This window comes from Elgaria multicarinata, chromosome 4 (assembly GCF_023053635.1).
Source record: "Elgaria multicarinata webbii isolate HBS135686 ecotype San Diego chromosome 4, rElgMul1.1.pri, whole genome shotgun sequence".
Classification (NCBI taxonomy): domain Eukaryota; kingdom Metazoa; phylum Chordata; class Lepidosauria; order Squamata; family Anguidae; genus Elgaria; species Elgaria multicarinata.
The window spans coordinates 49,860,577-49,873,871 of NC_086174.1; the positions used below are offsets into that span (position 1 = coordinate 49,860,577).

At 39.8% G+C, this 13,295-nt stretch overlaps 1 protein-coding gene across 5 annotated transcripts in view; it reads right to left on the reverse strand.

The window, feature by feature from the left end:
• Positions 1-5,165: 5,165 nt before the first annotated feature.
• Positions 5,166-13,295, reverse strand: part of LTBP1 (latent transforming growth factor beta binding protein 1) — a 210,737-nt gene continuing 202,607 nt past the window's right edge. For all 5 annotated transcript variants that reach the window (XM_063124236.1, XM_063124235.1, XM_063124239.1 and 2 more), the window contains 3 exons: positions 11,492-11,617; positions 7,193-7,342; positions 5,166-6,187 (listed from right to left, as the gene is read on the reverse strand). In XM_063124236.1, the coding sequence (XP_062980306.1) occupies positions 6,018-6,187; positions 7,193-7,342; positions 11,492-11,617 (446 nt within the window). In that variant the 3' untranslated portion in view covers positions 5,166-6,017. The remainder of the gene's footprint in view (positions 6,188-7,192; positions 7,343-11,491; positions 11,618-13,295) is intronic.

The window sequence follows — 13,295 nt, forward strand, 5'->3', positions numbered from 1 at the left end:
TCTCCTTAAAACGTTGCATTGATCTTGGGAAAAATAAAAGCAAGAGGATGTGATGCAAAACCAAATCCTTTTCCATGAATCCTCCTTTCACGTGCTGATATGATTGTTTATTTAACAACAACAACAACATCAAATACAACAATAACTTAAAAGCTAAAATAACAAAGTCATAGGGAGTATTGGGTGTACTTCTATCTTCCATTGGCATGCAATAAATTTTGGATGTAGATACATTTGGACATAAACAATATACATTTGAACACACAGGGCTCTATCTACACTACAAACATCTAGCAATTTTATATTTATGTATTATTAACTTTTATACACCACCTCATATGCTAAAAAGCCATAAACTGGTATATGGTACTGATATATGAAGTGGCAATCTGTTTTAGTTACCATGGCTTTCTCTTCAAAGAATCCTAGCAACTACAGATTTATGAAAGGCTGCTAATTTTCCTCTAGAGATCCCTAGCGCTTTCCTCACAGAGCTAAAATTGCCAGGGTTCTCAGAGAAGAGCCACTGACAGTTAAACTAGTGTAAATCTGTTGGATAATCAAAGTAAAAATATGCAGGACTAAGACCTAAAAAATCTGATCCATGAGTCTGATGATTTTGCTTTAGTGTTCTTGTACAAACAGCCACAGTCTCCCTTAGTGCCAAATTATATGTCATGTATGAAATCCACAAATAGGATCCTGCAGGTTTTAAAAAGCTCAAAGCAGGTGCAATGGCCAAAATCAGATTGTGGCTGCAGTGCTGGTGAAAGGTGGATGCTTAATTATTGCCATTAAGTAGACACCCAGATATACACTATTTGCCCCATATGGCAAAACAAAAGGTTCTAAAATACCTGTATGTCTTACCTCTTGGAGTAGATAAGGAGCTTGGGGGAATTTTGTTCAGGAACATAGTATGGGGCAAAGGCTGTAACCAAACTGCCCCATGAACCACAGTCCCAATTTAATTCAAGTCTCTCCCCTCTGACCCCCCCCCCCCACTGCTTTGACCTTTAAATATAAACACAGGAGATGCTGTTCATGGCTTTCATATCAGGTTTCGTTTGGCCTTTTGAAGCACTGCATTTCTAACATTCCCCTGATGTGGTGATACACATTATTTTTAGCTTTCCCTTCTGCCTGCTTCCAAATAATGTTTCTATTTTTGAGGAATCCCCACCCCACTTTTTCAAAAGTGGTTTGGTTAGGTGGAGAAATTTCTCACATCCACATCTTCTTGTGGGATTGGTTTTTGGACAAAAAGAGGGTTAATGGGGCCAGGTTTGGTCCGGACACATCCTTTGTTACGTAAACCACAGGCAATATGTTGCTATGGGAATGACATGGTTCAACAATTTCTTCTTATTACAGGATCATGTTCTGAATAGGGAAAACCAATCACACACAGGCCATGCCTTCTTGAAACCCACTCCCATCTAAGGATGTTGTAATCTAGGTCTCATTGTGAAAGGAAACAAAAAGAAAACTGCAAAGTTTGAGCTTTGGGTCAGAGAGAGAACTAAATTTTTGGATGTTATAAGTGGACAGCATTTTAGGGTTCTGGCTGTCTCCCTAAATATCTGGTGTGGGGGCCAGTGTTTAAGCTGTACCTGCTTGTACCTATGCTCAACTTGTATATTTGTAAATAAGCAGAAATATTACAAAACACCAAAAGGGCTCCAGTGGCTTCCTTCCCATGGAAACTAACCCTGGGTAGGTTCTGTGCCCTGGGACTTCTCACCACTCGGAGAAGTGGAGTATGCATAACAAACTCAGGGTGGCAAACATTTTAGCTTCACAACATCAATGTGAGGTAGCTTTAGCTGAGAAATAGTGACGGACTGAAGGTTATTATGTAAATTTCATGGCTAGGTTTCTCACATTTAAACTGAACTAGACATCCTTTGTGTTGAAAACTATTATGCTAGAACTCTTTGTCCGGATAAGCTACCTTTCCACAGAGAGGGGGAACCTAGGGAATTGGCAGAACATTTTGACATGGGATCCCTGCATTCCATTGTGCAGGGGTGTCAAACCTCAGGCTAAATCAGGCCTGCCTGAAGTCCTAACCTGGCCCTCTGGGATTGCCCACTCTCTCCCTGACCCCAAACCCCTCCTTTCTGACCACTGATTGTTTGGTAGTTTCCTGGCTTTTGCAATCCCCCACCGCCCTTTCTAAAAGGTTGAAATGTGTCTCCCAAGGCTTAGTTATTGGCAGTAAGAGCTTTAAGCTAATACTGTATATGGTGGTATTTTGGATAATTTTGGCCCCACCCAATTTACATTTGCCCCCTCCCCTGGAATGCAAACTCCCCCCCCCCCGAACTTCTCCAAAATTGAATTTCGCTGCTGCCATAGTGGTACAACCATAAATGATACAGTAGGCGCTGTACCATATACATTTCCTGAATGTGTCGTTCTTATATTCAGATTAGGAATTTACTACTATGAAGATGTCACAAAAGGGGTATCTCGCGTGTAACTAAACTTTTAAGGGGGAAATGAACCCATGCCTCCCCCTTGAGCCTCCTGTTTCCTCAAGTCAAAGGAACTGCCCAAAGAGCTTCGGCTATGGGGCGGTATAGAAATGTAATAAATAAACTTAATAAATAACTAAAGTTGGATTGGGGCAAGGAAATATTCAGTACAATGTCCTTATAGGATGCATTGCTTGCTACATGCTAGTGGGAAGATTGATGTGAGAGATATGAGTCAGCAGCAGCCAAGCATCCTGCAGAATGCTGAGGTAGGCTGTCAGGGTTCACCAGAAATTGATAGCAAACCCCTTTAAATTACATATTTAATCCTTGGCGATTTCCCACGATCTCCAAAATGCCCAAGGTAAATATTTTGAAAAGTAGGTAGATGTTACTTGCTCAGTTTATCAGCTATTATTACTCCATATAAGATCAGAATTTTAACAGGCTTTATAAGATTTTATAAGGTATGGCACTTCCTTCTGGTTTCTCTTCAGAACCAATAAAATTCTATATACATCTACTCAGCTGTAATTATTATTATATTTATTTGTATCCCGCCTTTTGACCAATACTGGGCCTCAAGGTAGCCTTATAAAATTTAAAACATACATTTTAAAACCTAGGAAAAGGAATGTACAATTTTTTTAAAAAAAACCCCACAATATTAAAACATTAAACGTTTAAAATACACGACAATTTTACAAGTCCTTAACATAGATGGAGGACCAGATTATTCTCCAAAGGCGTGCCAGAGCCTTTGCCTGCTTCCGAAAGCACATTAAGGAGGGAGCAGCCTAGCTTCCCCTGGAAGAGAGTTCCAAAGCATTGGAGCAGCCACCGAGAAGGCCCTCTCCCATGTTCCCACCAAGTACGCCTGTGAAGATGGTGGGACTGAAAGAAGGGCTTCCCCAGAAGATCTCAAAGTGTGGGCAGGCTCATAAGGGAGAATACGCTCTTTCAGATAACCTGGACCCGAGCCATATAAGCCTCACTACAATCAATAGGACCTTATCACAGGTGCGTATAGGATTGCAGCCTATGACTTGGCTTCTTGTTTTTGCAAATAAACTGATTTCAACTGCAATCCTATATACACTTACCTGGGAGTAAGTTCCATTGGACTCAGTGAGACTTACTTCTGAGTAGACATAATAGGATTTTATTGTTCTTAACACTTGCAAAAGTTTGAGACTTAATCTGGCCAAACTATGATGCAATCCTTATAAGGAAGGAAAACTTTAACATCTTCTTAGCTAGATTTATGGGGGTATATATATGTTGTAGTATTTCTGGAATCCTAATATGGATCAGTATGTTTTCAACTGAAATATGATGGCCTACTGTTGCTTCTAAATAATGAGATCCGTGTTTAATTTACGCATTATAATACAAACAGCTGCTTGGATCCTTTGTTATAGCTGATAAGATACAAATGCTTGTCCTCTAGCAGCTTTGAAACTCAGCTTCTAAGGCAAATAAAAGGCCACATGGAATACAAAATGAATTCAAATGATTTCTCTTAATTTTTTTTAGAACACAATTATTTTAAACAGTGCTTGTTCCAGGGTAGACATTTAACAAATTTTAAAAGCTATTGATGTTCCAGGGCCTGTGCTAATCACCTTCCTACTTTGCATCAATTAATTATAAAAAAATCTAGAAAAAGTTATAACTCTTTTACTTTTTATCAATTATGGCAGCAGCCGTAAGCATATACCTATTTGGAATGAAGTTGGAATACATGACTATTCAGAAATAAAACCCATTGAATTCAGTTGAATTAATTCCAGATAAGTTAAAATAGGATTGCAGTCTAAATTGGATAGTGACAGATTTAGCTTTCTCCTTATCTATATATATAAAAGCCCAGAGGCCTCCTCCAAGCCACTTATGCAAACAGGAGAGAAGGCAGAGGCAGTGGATTGGCCATCATCAACCAGTAGGCCAAGCCACTGCCTCTGCCTTCTCTCCTATTTGCATGTTCTCTCCTATTTGCACTTATAGGCTATTTGCATGTTCTCTCCTATTTGCACTTATAGGCCAATCCACTGCCTCTGCATTCTCTCATGTTTAAAAATTCTGAGCTCACAAGGCCTTCTATGGAAGTTCCAAGAAAAATAACTGCCATCTAGGGAAGTTCCAAGATCTAGGGCCAGAGGGCTCCTCCAAGTCACTTCTAGGTTTTGCCCTCTGGCGCCATCTAGTGACATTTCTCAGAGCTGCAGCCTTCTATGGAAGTTCCAAGTTCTGAAGAAAGATAACTGCCAGGAGCTTCCAGCCTGGCATTGGGGCCAAAACCCACTAACCTCCTCACCAGACTGACTGCTTTATTATTATTATTATTATTATTATTATTATTATTATTATTTATTTATTTATATAGCGCCATCAATGTACATGACTGCCCCTCTACACCTGTCGTATGACAGTCTTTTTTGCTCGTGGTGAATAAACTAGATTTCTTTATTAAAAATATTTGTAGCCCACATTTCCATCCCAAGGCAGCTAAATTTGTCACAGTCTGGGAAATGTCATGGGCAAAAGAAATGAAAAAGCTGTTACATGTGTGCAGATATGTGTTTTGGCCCTGAATAAATACCTTCTTTATAAAGCACAGGATTATTAATTGCAAGAAATAAATGGAAAGAAATGAGAGAAAACCTTATAGCTAGTACACACCTCTTTTCTAAAAAACAGTAGATTTTATTGAGTTTTAATATACAGCTTTAATATGTTAGGGTAACCAATACAAGATCTGTGTTCAATTTACACATTACAATACAAACAGGAGCTCAGACCTTTTGTTACAGCGTACAAAAGATATCCAATGGTCATCCTCTAGCAGCTTCAAAACTCGGCAAGGCAGGTTCTAAGGCATGTTAAGTGCAGTAAAAGGCCACATGGAATACAAAATGAATACAAAGGATCTCTCTCCATGAACTGTACATTATTTTAAAGAACAGTGCCTGCTCCACAGGGCAGACATTGAGCAATTTTCAAAAAGTCACTGGCCAATGTTCCAGACAAAGACGAGCATTATTTTGTGTAAAACCATGGTTAGAAAATTGCTTATATTGCAATATCTGGATCAAAGGAGGAAAAGCTTCCAAAGGAACTGTAGGCAGAGAATTGCTAAATAAAAAAGTACTATAAAATATTTTCACAACTAATTAAATGCCAAATAAACCAAGCAATAGTAAAAAAACAAAAACAAAACCCACCCTTCTGTTCAAAATAACAGCACATTTTGCTTATTCCTGTGAATTTTATTTATGAACACACTATATACTTAGTTACTTCTTCCATACTGGAAATGTGTCTATTTGGTCTGTTGCTTTAGTGAAGATGATGTATATTAAACCATCACCGTTCACTTTTAAGAAGACACTTTTTTTGTTTTTGTTTTTCCATATACAGCCAGCCTCTGGATTAGGAGCATCCTTAACTCAAGTTAAATACGCTTCTCTCTTCCTTCTTTTCTTTATACAGTGCAGAGTATATGGGCTTAAAGTTACATGGCAGCTGCTGCTTCTCTTACTCCAGTTCACTGTCTGAGTCTGAGTTCAGGGGTGTGCAGTAGTTGGGCTTGTCTGAAGGGATATAGCCAGGGAGACACAAACACTTGTATGATCCTTCTGTATTAATGCATTTGGCATTCTTGCAGAGAGACATCCTATTGTTCAGTTCATTGCACTCATTCACATCTGGAAGAAAGAGCAAACAAACTCAGAACTGGTGCAGTGTTAGATGTTGTAAAAGAACTAGGAAGTCTGCTATGAACTGCCCACTGGCCTTTCTTCTTAGTCTGTACAAAACAGGAAGACTTTCAGTGTCCATTGTCTGGTCTTCTATCTTGCACATTAATATTTGTTTTTGAAGAGGGACTGTATTCTATCCTTGTTATAATCTATTCATACTACCATGCAAGGCAATGATGATCAAATAGAGGACAAACCCACAAACAACACTTGAGTAACCTAAATATAATTAACATAACCATAATTTCTGCACAAACAGGCTTACAATATAACACTTAAATGCACACATGCAACAGCACTTGTGGCAAATAAAAATACATATTGATGCTATAGTTGAGTAAAGTGACATCCAAGATGGTGTTTTATGCCTGCCTGGTTGGACACTGCATGGGCCCAGTGTGCACAATGCCATGGATTGCTGTTGTGTTTATTGAGGGTTGCTTTCCCACCAAATAAGCCATGTCCTCCAGGTTTGGATGGCAGGACAAGCAGTACCCAGGCAGGTAATGAGGCAAGTGGTGCCTGGCATGCATTGTGGCTTAAACAAGCCACTGTGGCTGGTTTAAGTTGCGGTAATGAGGCAAACTGGCTCCTTATCTCCAACCACAGGAAGAAGTCCTGGGAAGGAGCAGGCATCGTTTTCTCTGCTAATTCTTGCACACATTGTGGGAAGTCAACAAAGTGAGCTACACATCCTGCACTGGTTTCCTATCAGTTTGTGCCAGCCATGCAAATCATGCAGGAGAGCTACGTCACAGTATCTCTCTTGCATGATTCCCATTTTCAATGAGGCATATGCAAGAGAACTTCCCAGTGGAATGAGCCCCTAGATCTTGGGGTTCAGAAACACTTAACACATCTGATGCCCAAATTCAGAGATGCCTGGTCATTCTCTGTGTCTGGCAGTCTATGCAAAGAGCCTGTATATGAAATACTGGAACACATTCTTACCAACACATGTCATTTTGGCCATGTCCAAATGATAGCCATCAAAACAATCACAGGTATACCCTTCCTGCACCCTTACGCAACGTCCATTTTCACATCCATTCAGAATGCCACATTCTTCTGCTTGTAACTCCTCAAAGCTGTTCACGAAACCTGGGCAGAAAAAACACACACATTGCAATTAATTTCAATCAAGAGCCATAAGAACTTCATTCATTAAGGCCCAAAGAACCTTTTCCATCATCTTTCAGCACAAAATAAAGACCTGTGGTGCCTGCTAGTCTTACAATGGGCCCAACAAACAGTTGTTTCCTTTGTAATATGTAGATTCTAGCTTAAGCATAATTTATAAAAGGGTAGACAATTTCTAGAAGCAATAACTGAACAAAACTGCAGAGGGCAGTGAAGCACAATCAATGAACATCTGAGGGAAAACCTGAAAGCAAGACATCATTTGACTGGCTCAACAAAGAGGGAACAATTCATTGGTATTATTTTGCTGTCTGGAAAGAGATAATTTTTGAACAGTATTCTCTTTTCCAAAGTTGTTATTATTATTACTATTATTATTATTTATTTATTTATTTATTTATTTATTTATTTATTTATATAGCACCATCAATGTACATGGTGCTGTACAGAGTAAAACAGTAAATAGCAAGGCCCTGACGCATAGGCTTACAATCTAATAAAATCATAGTAAAACAATAAGGAGGGGAAGAGAATGCCAACAGGCACAGGGTAGGGTAAGCAGGCACAGGGTAGGGTAAAACTAACAGTGTAAAGTCCGCACAACATCAAGTTTTAAAAGCTTTAGGAAAAAGAAAAGTTTTTAGTTGAGCTTTAAAAGCTGCGATTGAACTTGTAGTTCTCAAATGTTCTGGAAGAGCGTTCCAGGCATAAGGGGCAGCAGAAGAAAATGGACGAAGCTGAGCAAGGGAAGTAGAGACCCTTGGGCAGGCGAGAAACATGGCATCAGAGGAGCGAAGAGCACGAGCGGGGCAATAGTGTGAGATGAGAGAGGAGAGATAAGAAGGAGCTAGACAGTGAAAAGCTTTGTAGGTCAACAGGAGAAGTTTATATTGGATTCTGAAGTGAATTGGAAGCCAATGAAGAGATTTCAGAAGCGGAGTGTCAATGATTTCTAGAGCACCTGTGAAGACAATCCTATTAATTTCTTGATATTTGGGGAGGGTAGGTTATAAGCCTTCTCTAATAAGATAGAGATAAAGGAAACCCATTACAGAAATATGCATCTGGTTAGTATAGTAAATATAGGGCAAGTGCTCAGCCACTGAGAATGCCCCCACCCCAAGGAAAAGACCCTAATATGAACCCACGTTCCCATGGGTAAAACATGAAATAAAACATTACAACTAAACTGCCTTGTGATTCCAGCAGGTAATGTATTCTCCCCCACTGCTAACAAATTCTCTTTTACCCCTATGGTTACACCAGCATTTCGTCCCATGGTTTACACTGTGTTTTGCAAATTTTCCACAATGTTACCATTTAGCCATAGTTCAACAGAGAGCTGTTCTGCTTAATTAAAATCATATGACACTGAACTGGTTGGACCTTACACAACTTTGTGTAAGTCAACTGAGTTTGTTCAGCATTCAGCAGAGATGAAATCATTAGGTTGGCTTCTGCTGAAGGGAATGAAATATATGAAAGAGTTTACTGCTCCTCTTGCCCTGCTCAAAGCTATTTATTTTTCTTTTGTTTCCCTTTATGTGATATGACATGTTAAAAAAATGTAATAGGAAAGAGACCCAACGAAACAGGGATATAATAAGCAAAATACAGCTGGAATTGCCACTTTTCATTGTTTATCACTACTTATTTCAGACATTAGACTGAAGGTTTGCAGTGTCCAGATACCACTTCTTTAACCTTTAAAACATTTCCTTGATATAATACTTTTCTGTATTAGTAATGTTTTAATATGAATTTTCCCTCTAAATCAATTTCACAGAGGTAACAACACTGTAGTTAGAAAGATATGAAATGCCTCTTCCTATCCTTTGCAACCAGCCATACCTCCTGCTTATTTTTCACTGCCTTTTGCATCATTCCTGTAGAGGCACAGCATCACTGAAGGGCTGTATTGGCAGACTCTTGAGCAGCAAGCGGAGAACATGCCATGTGTATCCACAGTGCCCAGAGTGTGCCGGGGTTTCTACTTCTTGTTAAGTACCTTGTGGAGAAAAAGAAGCAACATGCCTCTCCCTGATCACGACAGTTCCTTCCACAGTCGAGCCCAATGTTACAAATGGAAGGGAAGAGGACTCATGAAGTCCTGGCCAGGTAGAAGAATCTGCCTCTTCCCCAAGTAGGTCCCAGTGGGACAAATGTACTCCTAGCCCTTATCTTATCAGCAGAGAAGTTCAGATTATTATCTAGCCAAGCTGAGGACTAATCAGAAATATATAGCCTGAAAGGTGGATTTAAAATACCTTAAAGGTGGTCTTACAATTATTTCCCCCCGTCCCTACACATATAGATGAATACAGTGCAGTTTCTATCAACATGGAATGACATGCTGGAGCAGGCCAATGATGCGCCCACAACTCCTCATCTTGTATTCAGCCCCAGAATTCCTTTTCAATGTCCAACAAAGCTCCAGGATATAGAAAAGTCAGATATAGAAAATTCTATCTTTGAAAACAGAGGTTCTTTTTCTGGCTCCAGTGGCTTGAAATTACTGCTGGACCTATTCTGTATGAATTTATCTAAACATTTTATCAAAACATTGTGCATGCTACTGACTTTTACTACATTATGTGCCCACGAATTCAACATGTTAACTGCATTATATGAAGACATTTATTTCCAAGTATGTTGCCTCTATTCTGAGAGAGACTTATTCTCTCACTCTTTCCACAACACTCATAATTGCATGTGTGTGGCAGGCAGGGCAGTGTTCCTTGGGGCAAGCATCCCAAGAATGGTTAACTTAATCTCTGTATCCACCCAATGAGTCAACATACTAGACTGGGGTATCAGACTGAAATGGCTCAGACAGCCAGACTTCCTATGCAGCTAAGGCCCAGGAGTCACACCTAAACAGTGTCATGGAAATGTGGCCCATTTTGTTGTGCAGGGAGGGGCAGGAATCATGGTTAACTTTCAAAAATACCTCCCACTATCTGATGCCATCCTTGCCTATCTTGCCTCCCAGAATCAACTTTCACCAATAGCATTACTGCCCCAATCACCTCCTAAGGCTGAGCTTCCCTGATGATCCCAGCTCCCAGAAATCTAGGTATTTTCCCCCACATGCATCTGCTTTTCCTCCAGTCCTACTGGCCACAGACCACTGCTTATTCTACACCCTATTTCTAGAGCTGTAAGCAGATTCAACCTGACTTCTAGGGCAATTTTAAAAATATGTTCTTTTAGTATCTTTACTTTATGCTCTAAACCAGCCTGCCTCAGTCTAGTGCCCTCCAGATGCTTTGGGCTCTAACCTCCCAGGGTTCCTGACCATTGGCCATACTTGGCTGGAGCTGATGGGGAGTTGCACACCAAAACATCTCGAGGGCGTCAGGTTAGGAAAGACTGCTCTACAGAGATAATTGTCTGATAGCAAACCCAGTTCACACGTAATGACTATTATGTATGCTTGCACGTAATGACTATTATGTATGCTTGCATGCATGTGCATGTACATCAAGCTTACCCATGGTTAGTTAGGGCCATATAATAGAAGCCAAGTGCACTGCCTCGTAACCATTCGTTCCTTCTGCTTTGCATCTGGTTTAGCAAACAACCCAGGAATTGTTCCTGGGTTGTTTCCTATGATGTCCGAACCTGGCATTCTGGTTTGTTGAAGGACAGAGAAGCCATGGGTTGAAACTCTAGGTTGTTTGTATCTCAACAACCCAGAGTGCCAAGCCAAGTTTGGATGTTGCAGCATTCAACCCAGGAATGGGGTTGTTTTGTAATCAAGAAACAAAGTAGAAGCAGTGAGTGATTGCGAGGCAGTGCACTCCCTTGCAGCCCTAACAACCCATGGATTGAACCAGGACTGAACCCATGAACTGGGTCTTAGTGTAAGTTTGTTGCATTTACACACATAAGCTATACACTGCATTAAAATATAAAGCAGTGGGTCTAACATTGGGGTCCACCTGAGCGCATGTACTACAACAGAATACAGAATCTGTCAGCAAGCAAGTATCAAAGAATAAGCAGGGAAAATATAAAACATTTTTAACATAAAGAGGTGGGCAGTTTTGAATCTATGGGAAAATCCAACATATGAATTCTCAGTTTTACAGAGTAAAGGTTGCTTACGGTCTTCCACAAAGTATGGGTCAGTTTCTGGAGTATAGTGTCCCTCCTCTGTGTCAACCAATGCATCTTGCCCATATGGCCTCCGAGATCCAGGAACTGGAATGTTGCACAACTGAGCATAGTCCTCTGGAAGGGAACAAAGCAAAGCAGGATTTACAACAGAATGCATTTCTAATGCAAGCAATCCCGTGCTTGTTTCTCTCACTGGTTTGGGTTTGTAAGACTTAATTGTTGGGAAAAAACACCTATTACTTTCTTTTCTTGAATATTAAGTTTGTTTAAATGTAATGCAGCCATGCCTCAATTCCACTGATCATGAGGAGTTCCATTCCATTGCTTGTTAGTTTTAAGGTTAGAAAGGACAATTCTCATCGCCTTGTCTGAATTCTTGCTTAATATTGGTTAATTGAACTCTGTTTCTTAAATTTGGGATTGAAGGCCCTCCAAAGGTGAAAGCCAGATTTTTGGCTAAGGTTGCTGCTACCTTTATTACCTCATCCAGAATTTTAAAAAGACAAAGGCCAAAGGTGGCATAAAATGTGACTTACTTTGCCACATCCTAATAAGATCTTATTTTGAGCTAATTAGGCTTTGTTCCATTTGTTAGGCAACCCCCCCCCCCCCCCCACTATTAGAAATATATACAAGGACATTGTTGGTCCTTGGAAACCTTAATGGGCTTCTTGGGCAACTGTTCTTATGCAATAATGAACTAAAGCTTCGTGTTATGGGAGTGAACCCTGTGTTTGAACACTCCCCTTTCCCCTTGTATATTTTGCTGATTTTTAGTTACTTGCCGGTTTGTGGCAAACCATAGTTTGCCATTACATCTGAACCAGGAGCTCTGGTTTGCAATTCTGGTTTTCAGGGCATGTACAGAACATAGTTTTCTAATTTAGATGTAATGGTTTGCCACAAACCAAGAAGAAGGTTGTTAAGTGAGGTGTGAGAGGGAAAGAGGGCAACCAGGGACTGTGCAAGCACAGGACTCATTCTTGTAGCATCAGATCTTGGTTTGGCACCAGGGGTAAACCAACCAAATATATTAGAAACATGATATCCAGGAAGCAAAAGGGTTTTGAAAGGTTTTTCAATGTACCATTGAAAAATTCTTCGTATGATCACCCAGCTGTATCAATAAACCAAACAAATATTTCCATTGAACACTTTTACCAAGAGAATTACATGTATATGAAATAACTTAAGAGTGTAGGAACAGCCAGCGTAAAAGGAAAACTGGAAGGAAAGTATCAGAATGAAAGCCAAGTACAAACGGATTTTGTAATGTTTGGTTCAAAAGGAGACAAGTACATTGGTACTTTCCTATGATGAATAGATGTTCCTTGAAAAGTGCATGATTTTCAGTAAAACAAGGTTAGTTTTCTGTTTGCACAACTGGTTTGCATGTTTCTTAGGGATGGACCATTAGAATGATTGATTTTGCTGTTGTTGCTATTTTCTTACTATGAAAAAGAACATGATATCCGGCGATGTAAGCAATCGGCAACTGTAATAAAATTAATGGAGTATAAATGCTTAGTACTGATTGAAGTGGGAATAACTTCCCTTCTCTTGAAGTGTTCCCTCCTACGTGCAGTGGGCTGGAACATTTGACCAACATGTTTTGGGCCATTTCATAGTGCATGCATAGGCTTTTGTTAGTACTATCTGAAATTTGAATATAAATCTTATATTGGTCAGAATGTGCATTTCAATTTGGCTCTCCACTTTTTATCCTGCATTCATAACATCCACATATCATGCACTTTAGACTGAAAGGTGGTATTTAGCATTACTAAATCTT